Source organism: Miniopterus schreibersii (assembly GCF_964146895.1).
Source record: "Miniopterus schreibersii genome assembly, chromosome: 6".
Classification (NCBI taxonomy): Eukaryota; Metazoa; Chordata; class Mammalia; order Chiroptera; family Miniopteridae; genus Miniopterus; species Miniopterus schreibersii.
In genome coordinates this window covers 25174638-25194924 of record NC_138107.1, presented here as the reverse complement: position 1 = coordinate 25194924, position 20287 = coordinate 25174638, and the positions used below count along the sequence as shown (strand labels likewise).

The window sequence follows — 20287 nt, the reverse complement described above, 5'->3', positions numbered from 1 at the left end:
ACTTGGAGTGTGGAAATAATCAGACTAGGTCAAAGATTAGAATTTATAAGAATTAGTGCCTAATTAGAAGTTGGAGAAGAAAGAGGGCCCAAGACAACGATAACTTTGTGATGTCTAGCCTGGTTAGGGATTATAATGCCATCAACTAAGATTAGGTGTGACAACCAAGTTAAATGAAGACTATAATTATTCCTATAATTAACCCTAGCTCTTTGGATGTGCTAGTGTGACCTTTGTCAGGTGTCTTGTACTTTCTGTGCCTTGGTTCTCAACCTTTAAAACAGCTTAGAAACGGCTACATGACAAGCTTGTCAAGATTTTCAAATTAGATGGTGCACGTAAGGCAGGAGTTCCCCAAATGGTCTGCATATTGGAATCGCTGAGGGCTTCCTGCTTCTAGATATTGTGATTTAATTGTCCTGGGGTATGGTCTGGAATTTGGAATTTTTCAAAGGTCTTTAGGTAACTGTAATGTGCAGATGAGTTAAGGACCCTAGGATGTAAGCAAGGCCCATAATCCAGGACACAACCTGTGTTAGGAAGGAAACAGATAATAACCATCATTAGAGTTAAAGACTGCAGGGTGCACCACGAGGAAAATTAAGAGGACAGAAGACAGAAAATGGGGATGCCCATAATCCAAGGGGAGCCCAGGAATAAAGAAGCTAGAGAAGGAGCTTAAAGAGTAAGAAAGAGGAGGGAGGAAGTGTGGAGAAATGCAGAATCATAAAGTCTGAAGAAGGCGTTTTCCAGACAGAAGTCCACAGAGATAAGTATAATAGGGGAGGTGTGGGGAATGGGGACTGTAAACGAATCCAGTGGATTTTGAAATCAGTAGGCTACTGGTCAGCTCGGTCAAGAGTATTTCCAACAAAGTGGCAAAAGTGATACCTAGATGAAATTTTAAAATTATATTTTTCAATTACAGTTTGCATTTAATATTATTTTGTACTAATTTCAGGTGTACAGCACAGTGGTTAGACAATCAGATACTTTCCAAAGTGTTTCCCCCGCCCCCCAATATTTCCAGTACCCACCTGGCACCATATATAGTTATTACAATATTGTTTACTATATTTGCTGTGCTGTACTTTACGTCCCCATGACTATTTTGTAACTAACAATTTGGACTTCTTAATCCCTCCACCTTTTTTTTTATTCAAGAATGAGGATTTCAAGCACTAAAGAGGGAAAAATTTCAAGAAGTCAGTAAAATGAAGGAAAGAATACTGTCGTGTGGATGCAGCCAGGGACTGTGTCCTAAAATAAGTGACATGAATCTTGCATTGAATTGGAGAAGAGAGATATGGGGTTAATATCCCAGGGAAAGGACATAATGAGTCAGATTCAGGAGACAGTTTTTTTTTGCAAGGGCTGTGTCTTGGAGACAGTTAATGAAGGCATGGGATTAGAAATTAGATTTGATGCCAGGATCATACAATTTCAAAGCAGGAAGAATTGTTACAGATTCAGAATCTGATTTGACCCATCAGGAAAAAAAAAATCCACCTCAGGCCCAGTGGGATATAGTACTTACCTGTGATTATTCAGTGGTACACCCAGGACTTGTGAATGTAGTTCAATGCAGGCGACATATAATTAACTAGTCACACATGGACACTTTTGAGAGTGTTAAAATGCTAAACCGAATAGCAAACGGTTGTAAATCAGAACTATTCTGGGCAAACCTGGAAATAAGCTCACCCTGCTTACGAGGAAACAGATAGGTGCTTGGCCCAGTGAAGGTAATATTGGTCTTTACATTCTTTTTTGTAGATGTGTTTTCATATTGCCATGGTAATACAGAATATGGTATTATATTTTTATGATAATGCAGAATATTGCCTCCTCAGCTCTGTTGTGCTCAAAGCAGGCACCTGGCCTTCTGGGTCTTTTGTATCTCAGCTTTCCCCAGTCTAGGAGAGTATTCCCTATACATTAGACTCACAATAAGTTCTCTGATAATTTCTCTATCCCTCAACTCTGTAATCTATTTGAAACTTTTAAAAGCTTCACCAGTATTCTTACTGTGCACTCATAAGAGCTCATTTTCTGCAAGCAAGAAAGAGCCAGCTGACTGCTATTCATAGCAGAAAGCATAACCTACATTCCCCATCTGTGGGTGCAGCCAAACCGTTTGATTGTTGACATCCCAATGATCATTATTTTTCCTGAAGCTTTAGTGTTCCTGCTGAAAGCAGTGCTTTGTGGAGGACAGTCTCTCAGACATAATAAAAAGTGAAATAGCCACGCTTCTGCCCAAAGGCTTCAGACAAACACTCCACCTTTCCAAAGGCCTCAGACTACCATGAAAATTGGCTGCATCCATTTGATCTAGGGCTTTTAGTACCAGTTACTTTTGTGTCAAGCACTGTAGTACAGAGTATTCTATCTATTTTTTTTATTTTATTGCAGAGTCCTAATGTATTTCACTTAGTGCCACAGTTACCAGAGGAAAATAAATTATATCAGGGACTCTACCAGTTCAGGGGATTACGTGAATGATAATACATCAATGACAATGAGTTGTGATTTCAAGTGACCTCAAGCTTAAGCTACTGTAATAAACAGAATGATATCACCATGGTTAGAGATTCACCTTTTATTAAGTATTAAAGTGCAGACAGATTTTTTTTTTTTTGGTAAATGACAGCATTGCACATCACTGTCAATAAGCTCCAGCATGGAGGAGACACCGACATTTAGCAGCTCAATTTCATAGATGGCCCAGTGAGTCATATATCAGACAATGCTCTCATTTGGGTCTTTTTGATAAGTTTGGAATAAAATGAGAATGGGCTGGTTTTTGTTTGTTGAGTTTTATAAAAGCAAATAGCAAAGTATTTTGCATGGTTTTCATAACTAAGTCATAACCAGTATTTACAAAATGTATTCTACTGTGGAGGCAAAATACTTCGCATTCTAAAGAATCTCAGTTAAATGCGCGCGCACACACACACACACATACACACACACAAATAAATCTGGTTTCTTCCCATCGTACAGAACTGTAAAATGAGAGCTTGATCTGCTTTAGCCCCTTTCTCTCATCACTTGTTTCTCCTCTGTACATGTTGTTTTTCCTAGGGGTCGTGGGGGTGCCATTCCTCCTCCCCCACCACCTGGAAGAGGTGTCCTCACTCCTCGAGGGACCACTGTGACCCGTGGAGCTCTTCCAGTGCCCCCTGTAGCAAGAGGTGTCCCTACTCCGCGAGCCCGGGGGGCACCAACAGTGCCAGGATACAGGGCACCCCCTCCCCCAGCCCACGAGGCTTATGAAGAATATGTAAGTACCCTCGACAAATCGGTTGCTAGGAAGAGTTAAATTAATTGAGTAACAGGCTAGGCCTCAAAGACGTTTATATACCATGAATATAGCAGATGATGTTTGTTGCAGGAAATGAATGTCATTTGCAACAGAATTTAAGCAGTGCATTTAAACAGTAGCATTTTAAGAAAAGCGTTCATTTTACAGGTGCCATGATTGTTTTAGTACCAGTTAAATAGCTTGCATTTTAAGAATCAAACTATCCGGAGGTTTCCTTATCTTTAGAAGACTCGAACAATTTCAAAATCGAAATAATTGTGAACATAATGGGAATCGTCATATATTCAGAAGCTTCTCTTGGAAAATGGTAAAGGTTACTAACGCATAAAACCCACTCAAAAATATTTGACAAGTATAATGTGATTATATTATACACTTTGGTACTAAGGTATAACCATGTGACTGATCTTTCCTTTAAATATCCTTACTCTCTCACTATATGAAAGATATGAGATTGGCAAATACAAAGAATTTAAAAAATGTAGAATGAACAGAAGAAATACACTTCCCATTCAGTGTATCACCTGATACATCCTTTGACCTTTCATCTAGGTTGTTAGTATTCTACCTGATTGTGAAAATTTAGAAAAGAAACAGTTTCTGATTCACTCCTGTGACCATAGTAAGTCCACTGTAAATGTTAAATTGAATTGATGCAAGCCAGGTCATCATCCTGTGAAACTCATTCATTTCGCCATTAACCTCTCCAGCCTGCTCATCTGCTAATCTAGGTCTTTGTTTCATTCAACCACCCACAGACATGCTGTCCTCTTAACTGTCCTCTGTGAATGATTACTTATTAAATACAAACTCTTCAAGGACACTTACTCTCACATGTTGGGCACTCAAAACACATAAATTTTCTATGGACTGATTCATAACCAAGTAAAACTTAATCCTACAATAAAGTGAACATGCTTGATATGTGTCACTAAGAAAATATTAATGCTGCCCAGCCAGGCATGGCTCAGCAGTTGAGTGTCGACCTAGGATCCAGGCAATCGGGGTTCGATTCCCGGTCAGGGCACATGCCCGGGTTGCGGGCTCGATCAATGACTCTCTCATCATTGATGTTTCTCTCTCTCTCTCTCCCTCTCCTTTCCTCTCTCTGAAATCAAAGATATATTTTTTTAAAAAAAAGAAAATATTAATGCTTAGATTATGTTAGTTATTTGGAAGAATGTTACTGCATAAATAGGGAACATTGACTAATATCTGTAAGAATGAACAAAATTATTGTTAGAAATCCATTTCTACTGGAAAAGGGGAAACGTGTTCATCTAAGGTATCTTTTATATAACTCTAAGTCTCAATATTTAAAATTTTAGACAATCTAGAAATTTTGAAATCAGAAGCAGAAAGTATATTCTACCCTGTAAATAAGCCCACTGGCCAGGAAACACAGAGACAACTCTTGGTTCTGCCATCTCTTCCCTGAGACATAGTCTGTACATAATAAGTACTTGTTGGATGAATGAATGAAAAATCCACAACAGGAATGATGGGATCATTTTTAATATCTGAGGAACCTTTCTAGCTCTGCCATCTTTATGCACATTGCCACTATAGTATTTTTATCTTCCAAATAGAGGCTTTAACAGTTAGGTCTTTATTTCAAAAATTAAAAGAGAGAAAAGCTGTTCAGGTCATAGTGGTCAGCACTGTTACTAATCAGGTAATTTACAGGGCATACATAGGGCACCATGAAAGAGAACAAGATTGGCAAAACATTGCAGCCTTTCACATTCATTCCAATTACAGTGACTAAATTACTGGAATACAAGGCAAGTAAGAGTCAGCTACAGAAGCATAAAGAGTTCTTAGAAATATGGATGGAAAAGGTTATATTCTGAAAGGAAAAATGTAGGAGGAGGAGGGTTCTTAAAGTAAGTCAAAGAAAACATGTAAAGTCATTAATCTGATTTTTTTTTTTTTGGATTTTAAAGTATCTAATCCCTTTTATCCATTCACCCATTCACTTCTTAGCCTCTAATTGCAGGCACTGTTCTGAAGGTCCTGGAGATGTAGTTGTCAACAAAGACCAGATACCTGCTTTGTAAAGCTTACGTTTTAGTGGAAGGAGAAAGAAAAACATATATAAAAAATGAATAAAGTAATGCCAGGTGGAGAGAGGTAGAGGTGGGCAATTAGGGGAGAGGACTGCTTGAAGTGGAGACTTTGGCAAATCCTTAAATGCAGTGAGGGCCTAGGCTAAGGGGCTGCCTCTCTAAAGAGAATCCCTGGTAAAGTAAACAGCAAACATAAATGCCCCGAAGTAGAACCTGCTTGAAATATTTGGGGATGAGCAAGAAGAGCATTAAAGGTGGAACAGATTGTGAGGGGGAGGAAATAGACAAGGTCAAGGGCTGGACAGGCCAACTCATGCTGCTTTTGGAAAGTGTTGGACAAGAATATAACATGATCAGATTTATGTTTTTATTTTTTATTTTATTTTTAAAATATATCTTTATTGATTTCAGAGAGAGGAAAGGAAGGTGAGAGAGAGAGAAATAGAAACATCAATGATGAGAGAGTCATTGATCGGCAACCTAGCTTGCAACCCAGGCATGTGCCCCGACCGGGAATCGAACCCCAATCGCCTGGATCCCAGGTCGATGCTCAACCGCTGAGCCACACCTCGCCAGGCCAGATTTATGTTTTTAGAGGTTTATTCTGCCTGCATCATGGAGAAAGAACTAAAATGTGGTGGGGGTGGGCACAAGCGTAGAAACAGGGAGACAGGTGAGTAACTCATTGCACGGACGCCCACTGACAGCGTGATGGCTTAGGGCGTGAGAAGAGGTGAGATTCTGGGCGCAGCGTGTAAATGGGCTGCTGGGGTGTGACGATGGAATGGATGTAGGATGTGTGAAGAAAGAAAGGGGTAAGGGCAATTTTGTGAAGTTTTGGGGAAGTGAAGGTTAAACTGAGCCTTGGACTGAACAACAGGATTCAACTGCGAAATCATTTATTAAATGAAGACTACCACGGGGGAACTGGAAAGTTCAGTTTGAGGTTCCTTTGAAGGTATTTGGCCTTCAGGAAATTCTGCGGTGTTGCTGACTTTGGAAACAGACAGCAGCATCCTGACTGGCATTTTAGCTGTGTTTGTCTCTGTGTAATTAATTTCTAAATACTCTGAAGCTTAGATTTCCCTTTTATATAATGGGGCTAATCATTTCAGCCTCACAAGACTGCACTGATATTAGAAATAATATAATATATATAATATATGTAAAATAATATTGGAAATGATATCCATAGCACTTATAAGTGTACATAAATACCTAGAACATTATAGATATCCATTTGATAAAAAGTAACTACTACATAAAATTTCATCATGTGAAATATCCTTTAATTTCTGCTTGGGATAAGCTATGGATTCAGTAAAGTTACATTTACCTACCTTTGTGAATTAACTGGTCATCACTGATTGCAAATAGCAGAAGCAATTTTATTCTTTTACTAGTACATAAATAAGTAAACAAATGAGCAAACACACCTGGGGGATTGTGTTATATATGAATATTAACTCATGTATGAAGTTTAGTAACAGGAATGCCATAATGCCTTAAGAAAGGTCTGGACAGAGGAACAAGAAAAATGTCAAGAATCTCTACTCATATTTCATTTCTGTTTTCTCTGGATATACGTTTTCATTCTCTTATCTTCTACAAACTGGATGTTTGGGCTTCTCTGATCAACCTGGTTAGCACGTGGTGAAATGTGCCCACCCTAGGGCTGCCATGTTTACATGCCCAGTTCTCGTCACCTACAGATACTGACTGACTGGCTGTTTCTCAGTTCTAACCTAGATCCCCAGGTGGAAGAATGCCATTCACTCAGGCTTGTCAGGTGTTTCCCACTAGTGAGTCAGTTGTGACAATAGGGTGAGAGTTTCTGGAAATGATATCTGGGATCTACCACTCATCAGCTACCTGTTAAGAGGGGAGAGGTGAAGTGAAGTTCACAAAATATAAACATGGTTATTGGGGACTAACCCCAAGTCTAACATGTGGAGACACCAGTTTCCAGAGGAGAAAATATGATTTTGGCAGATATCCCAAAATAAATCTATGATAATGCTCTTTTGATAACAGGAAAAAGTAGATAACTGGTTTTTAAAAAACTTTTTTTGCCATATTTGTAAACCCTGTCATATATTACATTTTAATTATTTTTCTATAAACCATCCATCCACTGAGTACATACAAAGTTTAATACATGGCTGCTAAGCTGCTTACAATAATATTTGAAGTCTCAGTACCAAGCCCTGATTAACACTCAAGAGCCACTACTCTGCTCTAATTTTAAACTATTGATTTCTCTGTAAGGGGTAAGAAAAACAAAGTGTAAGTGTCTTGGTAACAAAATAATAGCACCATGCTGAGTTGGTGGTGAAAATCTCTAGGAGGTCTTCACTTTCAGATACAATTTCTTAGAAAAGGTTTCCCTTTATTATATATGACAGGACAAGCCAATTCACTCTTTGGACGTTTCTCTCTCCCCTGCTGAGTCTCAGCATTAGAATGTATATAGGTGTTGAAATCCACTCCTTGCAGCTTGCCTGACAAGAAACAGCTTACAATAAATGAGATAACCATCATTAGTGCTAGCCGAATCTAAAAAACAAATGTGAATTTTAGTTTGGTACACATCCTAATTCAGACTTTAAATACTTCAAAGCTTCTTTTCATTGACCTTCTGCAAAAAAGAGTACATTTACATTTTACAGATCCATCATCATGATTGAAGTAGATTTAGAGAACTGAAAAGTACATTTAAAAAAAAACAAAAAACACAACACACCCACACTACAAAATATGAAGCTGATTGGCTCTCTAATGGATAGTATGTTCAAAGAGGGTAAACTAAAACTTTAACTTTTGAAGACCTACTAGGTTCCAGTTACCATGTATTAATTCACTTAATTCCATGATAACATGAATGATTTCGGTAGATGAGGAAACTGAAGCTTGGAATTGAGGCTGAAATCCAGTTTTCTGTCTCTAAAGCTTCTGCATTGGTCGCATTAAAGTATTCTGCATAGTGTTTGTCTCACAGAGAACTGGCACACACATGTACACATCATTTGTCCTCTGTACCTTCTATCCAGACCGCTGGTCAGTGTTTGAGTCCCCTTAGTGATATTTAGGTCATCTCCCAGCCCCTACATGAACACCTCCAACTATGGAGAACTCACCTCCAGAAACTAAGTGCTGGAAATATAAAAACTGTGGTCAAAGAGAGTCTCTCTACTCTCAAAAGCATGCCATCTAGTGGGAGAGACTAAGATAGGTCTAAAATTAACATACAATATGTAATAGAGGTATAGGGCTCTTATTCTACCCTGTATTAGAAGTAATTTTTGTTATCTCCTCCCACTTACAAGATTAAACATCTTAAAGGCAGAAAGTCTTAAATTCATTTTATCGTTGCAATTCTAAGTGCTTGGTAATAGCGATTGAATTGAACCTACTATGGTATCTTTAGAAGGATATTATATATACATATACACTCACATAGTATAAAAATATTAAATGACTAAAAGTACCACATAGCATACATTAAGTGCCAAAGAGATACTACAGCATGGGGCAAAAGTAGGTTTACAGTTGTTCATATGGAGACTAATATAATAATAATAATAATTCAAGAATAAACTATGTGTTTTGTGTACTCACAACTGTAAGCTTACTTTTCCCACACCTTGCATGTCTGCTCCTAAAGGGGATTATCACTATGACTGTGGGTGTTTTAAAAAACCTCTAAGAGGGTAAGGCAAACAATAACAGCAGGCCAAGGTGAATGAGTGTAACTGTGAGAAGTAGAGAAGAGAGGGAGGAAGCTCCATGCAGAAACAGATAATAAGGGGAAAGGCAACGAAAGGGACTGTCCAGAGCAAACCTAAAGACTCTGGGAGGACTATTTGGAGAAACAGAATTCACTTAAGACAGCAAGAAGCGGAAGTAATTTGGAGTTACAGATGGCCCCAAATGCTGATGTTCTAACTTCTCTTATTGTAATAAAAGGCCACCTGAAGGTTTTTGAGCAGAGGAAAAACTAAGGTTTTAGGGAATTTGATAATTCTGAATTGTTTGGGTGAACTAAAGCACAGAGTGAAGAAAGGAGAGAAGATTTAGGGAATGAAGCTGAGTGAGGCTTACTGAGACGTGGCCGTGGCTCTGAGCATAGGAGTGGACTGAAAATATCAAGGTGAAAGATAACACTGAGTGTGGAAACAGGAGGGTTTGATGACAAGTGGATGTGGGAGGAAAATAAAAATCAAGGCTCATTCATATGTGTTAGTATATGAGGGTGAGAGTGGGGAGACAGAAGGGAGGGCGGTGGTGGGAAGGGGTGGGCAGAACACCTTGAATCAGAAGAATCTCCTTTCCAAGACCCTGAGAGGGGCCTTATCAGGGTGCTCACAGGATCTTGTTTCTCATGGCAAAAGTGAGGTATTTTACCTGAGGTCAATTGAGATAATTTACGCCCGTCACACTCCCCATTGAGCCAGGTGATGTTAGAGTGGGCATGGCTATTTGTGAGATTGTGCTAACTGGAGTTTGTGTTGGAGATTCATTTAGTTTGCAATCAGTGGAATATTTTTATTTGTATAAATTAGGTAATTCTAACATTCTGTTGTAGAAATGATTCCAGGGGTACTCTCACTAGTATTCATGGACGGACATGTTCATTGACCAAGGCTAGACGGCTATTTGATTTAACTGCGGCACTGGTGCAGGAAGTGTGTATTTAGTGATGGAGAAACAAGTTTGGAATTGTATTGGGCTAGATCTGTTTCTGGAAAACTCTTCCATATGATTCAGGCAGCTATGAAAAAAACTTGATAGAATTGTACCTGATCTTGACAATAAACTTCTTCTATCAACCATGCTAGAAAAACCCCCCCACAAAACCCTGAATTTTCTGTCCTTATGTTAGAAAATATTGTGATTTTAGAAGGTGATCGAAAATAATTGTTCCAAATATATGCAAAAATAGTATAGGGGCATATCAAGTAGTTGATAAAAATACTATACTATGTTGGGGATTTTGTGAGGTTTATAGGATTTCAACTTATCAAATTTTGCAAGAAAGTGATTGCCTTTCTCACTCAAAATAAACTTTCACTTCTATGCTTAATATGTATTCATAATTTTGTAAACTTTTTCTTATAGAATGCATAATTATATAATCTTCAGAAACCACAGACTCTGGATCTGTCCATGTAGAGGGGAAAAATGGCAACATTTATAGGGAAGTATATATGGAGGGCTGGAGGAGTGGGGTGGGGTATTATTTAAAGGAAATATTGACTCTGTAACCTTAGTTTCTTTCTGGTACTGAAAGTCTGTTCTACTGTGCTTAGCTGTACCCATGTTGGCACCGTTAATAAGAAAAAGTTAATGCTGTCTTTTTAACAAAGGTTGTATGGGCGAATCAAATGTTCAGGTAAAGGCACAACTTCTGCAAGTGTCCATCAGAACATCACACCCTATAAACATAAACTGACAACGTAGATATTTGCTTCAACAGTCTCTTATTTATATGTTGATGTAGCACTAAAAAAAAAAATAACAAAAAACCCTGAGGTGCACAAAATAGTTTCTAGTTTCCAAAGACATAGATCCAATTTATTTTTAAATTACCTCAGATCTTCTCCAATGATTAATACACAGGTATTAGAGCTGTATGGGGTCACAACAACGCAAGAAGAGACGTGAGTTCAATGCTACATGAGAAATTTTGACCGAGTATAATCAATCATGTTAAGCTAATTTGTAAAACTCATTTTGACAGAGTTTTGAGTAGCTTTTCTTTCCATCAGTCTTAACTAAGCCTATTGGCATTCCAGCCCATCTTATCATCTGATTCAGACTCTGAGGCATCCTTCCAGTAACAATGAGAAAACTAGAAAATTCACTGGTAAATCAATAGTCCTTAAAATTCCATAAATGAGTTCAGGCTGCCAACCTTCAATTTCATGTCTATGGAACATTTTTTTGACAGGAGAGGAAATAAGTATTTAATGATAATTGAAATCAATTCTTGTGCCATTTGTGTGGAAGGAAAGATTATGAGCCTGATCTGTAATGCATTTGAGGGGAGCCACATGTGGTGGTTTTCTGTGTAATAGCCAAGAGCCTTCGCCCAATGAAGGGAAATTTTTATTAGAGTTTCTAGATTGGATATTTGTATTCCATTATACATTCTTGTTTGAGTTTCATGCTCTACTCTCCTCTCAGTAGAGAGTAATTTACCAGAATGTATCGTGGGGTTTTGTGTTTTGAGATGTAACTAATATTTAAAATAACCGAAACATGTGAGGTTAATGAAATATTTTTAAAAAAACTATAGAATGGGCATAATGCTACTGTAGTCCAAATCTCCACAGAAAGGTAGTGGTATCTAAATGCTATTAAAATGTTAAATTATTTCTCACCAAACATAAGAGGCTATCTTTTAAAACTGTGTACATTTTCTTGTGAAGTTGAAACTTAAATAAACCACCCTTCTTCTAGCATTATGTCTTAGATGTTTCAGTCATCTTAGAACAGATGCAGATTCTTTTATTGGCCACAGCACTCAGGATTGTAGCCAAACCTGTGTCTTGTAATTACCGTGATGACTAATGTCTTTTGTAACACAGGATGAAAATAGGTTTCCTCTCTGTAGTTTTTGGAGATGACTGTTAGTGGATAGAAAATATTATATCATAAAGTATTTTAGAGTTTCTTCCAGGAGCTGCTGAGGGGAAGAATGTCATGATACTTCCTCAGCATCTGCTGCAGATACGGGGAGGAGAGCGGTGGCAAAAATGCCAAAAATTGCCACCCCGGCCTTAGGGAACGCTACCATTCCTTTGTTTTTTAACATTATATTTTAGGTTATAGTATCTTCTATCTGTGGTTCATAAACATGGCCTAAGGATTAATAATGAAAGTGAGTTAACCTTTATTTTTACAGGAATGTTCTTAAAAAGCTTTCCTGGATACAAATTAAGAGTTTTTACATCATTTTTTATCTTCTGAGTTGACTATGATTTTAATGAATGTGCCCCCACTGGAGAATTAAGACCCTGTACATGGTGGCAAGTCATACCTAGGGATCCTAAAATTTATTTATTTATTTTTGTTTTGCTGTTTGAAAATCATTATTCTACATGTTTAGCCAACACCGCCCTTATAACTTTCTGGCAAAGAAAACTTAAATACACCTTGCCTAGCTAGTTAGATTGTCAGTGGTTTTTGCAGACAGCCAAATAGGAATGGTTAAGTAGGATAGAGTTCTTGTCTAGATTTCGGCCCTCTTCTGTGATGGATTCACAGTCAGTGGAAAATAGTGGCTGCTAAAACCTTCCATTAGTCACAGGCCTTTGAGGTTGTTTTTGTGATATCTTACAAGCTAAAGGCTTTTATCGGGAAGGTACAGCTACAAATGTTCTTTGCAATAACTTTTAATAATCTCACGATTTGAATTAAGACAATTTCTCCCTCTAGTTGGGGATGGGGAACTATACTTTCCCTTTATATGAAACATTGTGATGAATCAGTCTGGGAGGGGAGGGACACAGAAAGGGCCCTTATTGATCATCCTGCCTTGTATTTCTCAGAAGCAAATTGAAGAGTATATCAATAATGGGCTTTTAATTTCTTCACATTCCTTCTTGTTTTTACATTCATTCTTCTGCAGAACCTCCTATTTATAAACATCCATGTAAAGTGAGGCGTTCTCTATTTAACACCATCATGGATGCTAACAGAGCTGGAGAGCTGCAGATGCAACTGGTGTGAGTGCTGGGCAGAAGGTTTAGGACGCTGGAGGAAGACCAATTTGTTATTTCGGGTGGTCTTTCCTTTCTTCTTCTCCGCCACTTTGAACAAGCCTGAAATCTTTTCTGTGTGTGTTTTTTTCTGTTCTTGGTATAAGAAAAAATTTAAATAACAAAGTCACATAATATGAGTCATGGGCATTGTGTATTATGGAGAGTGAGAGAGATTTTGCTTTTACTGTTCTCCCTGTTCTTCCTCTGTGCAGTAGCACAAGATGTAACTACTCGAAAATAGAAGCCAATGCCCTTTGCTGTCATTTCAGCCCACGTTGTAATTTCTGGTGGCCACTGATATTGCAATATTTTTTATTAAATAATACAGCTGGAATTTATGCCTTTGCAGAATAACAAATAACCAGCCAGAATAGTAACCACTACCCACCACCGATCTACTCAGCTGGTCTGCACAAGAGCAGAGCACCAGTTGGTGTCCATTCTGCTTGATCAGACCTCAGATCTGAGTGGTGGGGACCTGAGCCATTCTGGCTGTGAAGTGTTGTACCACTTCCATACTGGTGAAATTCTAATAAAAATACAGTATAGGAGATTTTTCACAAATAGACAAATTAAATCAACTAAGCTGAGAGATTAGGAGGATTCCTTAGCCAAGCCATTGGGCAGTTGTCCAAGACAGATGGTTGCCCTGCACCAAAACCTCTTTTGGCTACAGTGACAGTTGATGGCACTTGTGACTTCTGAATTCCCAGTACTGCCTGTCATGCTGAAATTCATCACAATCTCTTTCCTGTTTTCCAAATTTGTTCCACATCTGTAGAGAGAGTTGAATATAATCTAGTGTATCTCGCCTACCATGCTCTATCATTTATGTAGAGTCTCTTGAATGCAAAAGATCATATGCACTTTTGGATCTTATAAAGGGCTTATCTAGTCCACTGCATTGTTTTAATGTCAAATAAATTAAGGTTCAGAGAATGATGACTGAACTAAAGTCACACACCTGGTAATATCACTCACAGGTCTACTGATATTCCCTGCAATGCTTTTTAAAATGGATATTAAAAGGAGATGAGAAAAGCACAAATGTACTCACTCATGTGTCTTCCAAATAAGTAGACTAACCATCTGGTACCATGCTGAACTGAGTTTTAGCTTTTCTAAAATTTACAAGGAGTAGCCAAAAAAGATGAAGTAGAAAAATGTTTTAGCCCCAACCCCCAGCAGATCTGGCAGTGAGGTTCATGTAACCCAAATTTCTCTTGTTATGGTGTCTTCTCTCATGAGAACCCTGAAGGCCTTGTAGAAGATCTCTCTCTCACACACACACACAGACTTTATTTTTTTAGTTATTAATACTCTTAAAGAAACAAATAATTGCCAAAAGCACTTCAAGGATCCACCTAGTAAATCTCCCAGGACTACAGTAAACATATAAAGACAAGTTGGGAGAAAATAAAATGACCTGTGGGAAAAAATGCCTGGACGAGAATTTAGTAACTAACTTGATTTTTAGTGGAGCCTGGTTAAACATTTTTGAGTTACCTGGGGATTTATGTGGCTGTGCATGCCAGCGCAACTGAGGCAGGCCGACTCCAGAGGCAGGAAGTGCCAGTGAAAGCCTATGCAATAATCTCAATAGGAGTGGAATAGAAAAGAGGGGACCGTGGGAAACATTATGGGAGATGGAGTAAATTAATCAGACCAAACTCTGGAACTAACTCCCAGAATTTCAGCTGTGCAAAACATTTTAGGTAATCTAAAAATGGAATGTTATTCGATATTATTTCTTTTTTTGAGGGGGGCTTAAAAATAGTTTATTCTAGAAGATCTTTTTGAAAATTTATATATATCATAGCTAGTTTTTTTTTTAAGTTTCCCTGAGATATTATTGACAGATAACATGGAAGCAGAAGGTAAGCGATGTGATGATTAGGTATATGTACACATGTAAAATACACAAATGATCAGCACATAAGATTAGTTAACATTTCCATCCCCTGGCATAATTACGATTTTTGTGTGTATGGTGATAGCATTTAATATCTGTTCTCTTAACAACTTTCACACATACAATGCACTTCTGCTCATCATAGTCGCCATGCTTCACATTAGATCCCAGATCTTACTTATCTCGTAGGTTGGAATTTGTATCCTTTGACCAACACCCCGTTTCCCCCACCCTCAATGTTATTTTTTTATCATACTTCTTTATATTGTAGATCTTATTTTTTCAATTTATCTGCATTGTGATAAAAGCTTCAGTTAGGAAACATTTTAGACAATTTGTTATGAAAACTACAATCTTTACATTAGATTTTAAATATTTAGAAGAGAAAAATGATTTTTACTTTTTTACTATAAGTAAAGTAGTAATGTAATCGTATCACAGCTATATATTTTTTTTTCATCCAAATGCTTGAACCACTTTCTAAATAGATGTTTTAAATATATGATCACTATGACACAGTGAGTTTTACACTATTTTTTTTTTAGGGACATCCATCTGTCAAAGGCAATTTTAGCCCTTGCTCCCTTTGAATAATAGTGAGGAGGAAGGTTTTGCTTTGCTTTGCTTAGTAGCTTTACCTTTGTTATCTGTCAGAAGTTGCTTCTCTGTCTGTAGGATCTCTGCAGCCCCTGAGGGGAGCGGTGCAGGTCTGGGTGAGTTGTAACCACTCCCTCCCCAGGGAAGGAACAGGGATGGAGTTAAAGGAGGGGGGCCCAAGGCCCAAATGCAATGCAGGGAAGGCAGAGGGAAGAGAAACCAGGACTTGCTGATTACTAGAAGGACCTCTTCTTCTACCATATACGCTCCACTGAATTTTCTATCTCTACTCCTAGGGAGACATTTAAAAAATACCCTAGAAATTGTGGAATTGTCATTACCCCAATATACATATTTTCTAAGCTTTCCTATCCCTCTGGCTTCCTGCCTTTCCTCCTGTTCCTTTGGTCCTTTAGCCAGATGGGAACCAAGACACCTAGAGAGTTCAAGAGACTGCTGGTCCAATACAGGGGCCAGCAAACATTTCCTGGAAAAGGCCTGAAAGTAAATATTTTTGCCTTTGGGAGAAATACAGTCCTGTCATGACTATTCAGCTTTGCTATTGCAGCTCAAAATCAGCCATATACAATATACAAATGAATGAGAGCGACCATCATCCAATCATACTGTACTTATAAAAAGCAGGTGGCAGGTGGGCCATAGTTCGCCAATCTCTGGCCTAAAGTGTAGCATCCATTATATTTTCTATTTATCTCATAACATATATCAGAATCAAATTAACAAAGAACATATATTTTGCAATAGTGGCCAAAAGGAGATGCTGGAATTTTAGCTTATGTGAATTAGATGAGGCTGTTCCTTTTCTAAGAAGAACTGTATGCCAAAGAGAAGGGGTAGAACATTCCATAAAACCATATTGAACCTACTCTGTTAGTTCTCAGAAATGGTGATTTGCATAGAATTATTTTTATCTCAAGCCCCTTCTGCCTTTTTAATTTACAGATACATACGTGATGCAGCACACTGCTAAATTGCTCACAGCAACAGCTGAATACCATTAAAAAAAAAATTCTCATTTTCAGGAGAGCTCTGAAGGCTGGGTGACGGAGGCATTGTGCAAGTGAGTGTCTTGCTAAATGATAAATGACCTTGGATCCTCATTTTTTAAAGAAGAGTGTAGGTACAGTAATACCAATATTCTATAAAGCTACCTACTTCTGATGATAAATTCTCTGGTGTCACCTCACTAGTAGTGCTATGTCCCGGCCATTTGTAATAATCTAGTATTGTAAGCTACTGTCAGATAAATATTCACACAAGTGCACTACTTGTTTTCTTCTGAAATAACCTGTTAGCCAGCGTGCTTCAGACAGACTCAAATTTAATGCATCCTTTAAAAAATGTATTTGGCAGTAAAAATGTGGTGGAAATTGATCTTGTTATAAAATTTAGCACCTTAGATTTGACATTAAGGCCACTTAGAGACTTCAGCAATCAGTAAGGCAGAGAGGGAACAACTGAATTTCAAGGTAATGGCTCTGAGGCCATAAGTGAGAAAGTGGAACAGGTTACAAAACCTAATCTTTCAAGTCGGTCATTTATTTGTCAACTACTCCTGCTCTAGGATGCTCCACATAGGCCAACGAATAAATAAATAATGTCTTCCTTGCTGTCATTTTTTAGAATCTGAGGGGAATAAGCCTGACTCTTTCAAGACTACCTCAATTCCAAAGAGGATAAGCAGGAAAAATCAGAACTATGTAACAAATGACAAAAAATAATAATAATAATTTAATAGTAAATAAATATAATAAGGTGATTATAATCAAATTTAAATTTGTAGAGTTATAACCAAATATGTTAGTTTGACTTCAGAAATGGGATAGTATAGAATTAACTATTATGGGCTTGGAGATGAAAATAATTATCAGGTTGTCAAGAGAGGGTGAAAAGTCCTGTTTGATGCCTGTTAGCAGCTTGATTTTAATGGCATGTGATAGTCATGACACAAGTCGATAGAAGTATAGATGTACTATTTCATGGAAATGTGGAAAGCTCCTTGTCCAAGGCTCCCTCTGGTCTGTGAAGGACAGGCAGTTACAGAGATATAATTGCAACCAACTTCTCAGTTAAGCCTGGATCCATCCTGACGGTGTAAATTGTACAATTTTCTGAAAAGTGTCACCTTCGGGTAAGAGTGGGGTCTGAGTGAAACAGATCAAAAGGACTTCACTTATTGGTACCGGTAACAGGCATATATTATATGGTGCTTTTGTCTGTCTTGGAACTGGGTTTTCATGAGCAAGCTTGACTTCTTCCTTCATTTTCTCCTGCATACTGATTGTATAAACCCTAGATTTGCCTGGTCTATTTACTATCCCAAAACATTACATGTGGTTTCACACCTCCCTGCCTTTAGTCTCTGTATTCTTTCTACCTTTCCAACACACACACACACACACACACACACACACACACACACACACACACTTACATATAATGCATATAATGGGATCTACTCAACCTTTCAGGTCCTCATCTCAGAATTCACATCACCATTCCTTAACTAACACCTCAGAAGGTGGCTGCTGGTTTAATCTGCCTTCAATGTAGTTAATTACATACTTCCTGTCTCTTCTGCTATATTGTAAGGGCTTAGTCTACTTTTATTTCCTACGTAACTTTGCAAATATTGTGTCAATAAAAAATCAATTAAGTAAATGACTTTGATCAGTCTAGCCAGACAGTTGAAAAGAGCTGTTGAACCCCTGCTGGGGATGGTAGGTGGTAAGAAACCCCAGGAGGTTTTTAAATCCTGGCATCGAGCGTTCAAATAGACTCCCACACTGAGGCCAGGCTGTGGCATGGTAGGGGAAGGCTGTGCCGTATCCGCCTGGGCTGCTCTCAACCCAGTGTCCTCTGTAACTCGCTTGTGCTCCTTCAGATGAGTTTGCCTCTCATCACAGACCTTTCAGATGTGTTTAGATGAGGTGTTCGTCTTGTTATTTGTGTTGAACTGTGTAAGACACAGCTTCCTTTACCAGGATGACTGTTGTGGTGGAGACACAAAGGATAAAGAGGTAACCAAGCAAATATTGACTAGTTACTGATTAGAAAGAATATTACTGGTTTGGGTGGAAAAGAGGGAATTAAAATGTACTCATTTAGGTAAGTGGTGGCTAAATAGCATCAATTCATTCTTGTTCTAAATTAGATATTACTTTTGTGCTTGTTCGCCAAACTATTCTATTTAATCAGTATAAATTTCTATACAATATTGACAAATGTTCTAAATCAGGCACTTTGTGGAAAAATGGTGTCAATTATTGAGTTTCTTAGAAAACAAATACTTCTCAGCGTTTGTTATTAAACTTATTTTGTGTGTATGTATAATGAATGTTAGCTACTATTTTTTATTATCTGAAAAGTTATTTAACAAATGAATCGCTTCTTCTGGTATTTAATATAAGCACAATAGTGTATAATCAAAGGCTATTCCTGAAAATTAAAAATGCACTAATCTCATTACCCTAATAGTTGCTTCCATTACTCTTTATTGCTCTGAAAAGTTACATGCATATAAGAGTTTATATCACAAATGTGTACTTTAAAGAATGATAATATTCAGAAAATAAAAACATATAAAACACACAGATTAAAAGTTTGAAATGAAGCCTCCCATTCATCCCTTTCAATCACATGCCCCATTCACCTCCCCAGATATAATGTCCTGAACTGAATGATAATCATCACTTTGCTCTTTTATCACTTATACCTGTATCTCAAAACAATGTGTTTCATTTGTTTTTAAACTTTATAAAAAGGGACTATGACTATGTATATTCTTAATTTTCAAGTTTAATATACCAGAATTTAAATATTCATTTGTTGTGTATAAACATTTGGAAATTTTTTCAGTTTTTGCTTTTATGAAAAATACCTCCATGAACATTCTTGTGCTAGCTTCCTGGCGCTGTGCCATGGCGAATGACAGTGTCCAACTCTCTGAGTTAAACTGTTCTTCTAAGCAGATAAGCTAAATTACCTAATATATTATTATAGATCTTATTACTCCATATTCTTGCCAACTAATCAAATATGAAATCAAAATTTATTGTGGTTTTAATTTGCATTTTTATGATTACTAATGAGATTTGTTATATTTTCATGCATTTATTGCCTGTTGCTAATTTTGTTCTTTGGGGATATGCTTGCATAATTTTTGCCTGCTTTTCTATTGGGGTGTCTTTTGCATTTATTTGTGAGGATTCTTTATATATTCTAGATACTAATGACTAGATACTTTAGTCATTTTTATTTGTTTTTAAATTATTCCCTGGTTGGTGATTTATTTTATCACTATTTTGTATTATATTGCTGAATATAGGTTATTCTTTGAATGTGGTAGAACTGATCAGTTTTCCTTTTACAGAAGGAGAGTTTTGTGTTTTTTTGTTTGTTTGTTTTTAATTGATTTCAGAGAGAGGAAGGAAAAGAGAGAGACAGAAACACCAACTATGAGAGTCATTGATTAGCTGCCTCCTGTACGCCCCCTGCTGGGGATCGAGCCTGAAACCCTGGCATGTGCCCTGACCTGGAATCGAACCAGGGCCTCCTGGATCCTAGGTCGATGACGCTCAACCGCTGAGCCACA

At 37.7% G+C, this 20287-nt stretch overlaps 1 protein-coding gene across 6 annotated transcripts in view; it reads left to right on the top strand.

The window, feature by feature from the left end:
- The window catches only part of KHDRBS2 (KH RNA binding domain containing, signal transduction associated 2), a 491072-nt gene that overhangs the window by 291890 nt on the left and 178895 nt on the right, over nucleotides 1-20287 (top strand). For all 6 annotated transcript variants that reach the window (XR_013999024.1, XR_013999025.1, XM_081140338.1 and 3 more), the window contains exon 6: nucleotides 3088-3286. Coding sequence is in view for 4 of the 6 variants with exons in the window: in XM_081140338.1 (XP_080996464.1) it covers nucleotides 3088-3286 (199 nt within the window). In the remaining 2 variants the exon portion in view is untranslated. The remainder of the gene's footprint in view (nucleotides 1-3087; nucleotides 3287-20287) is intronic.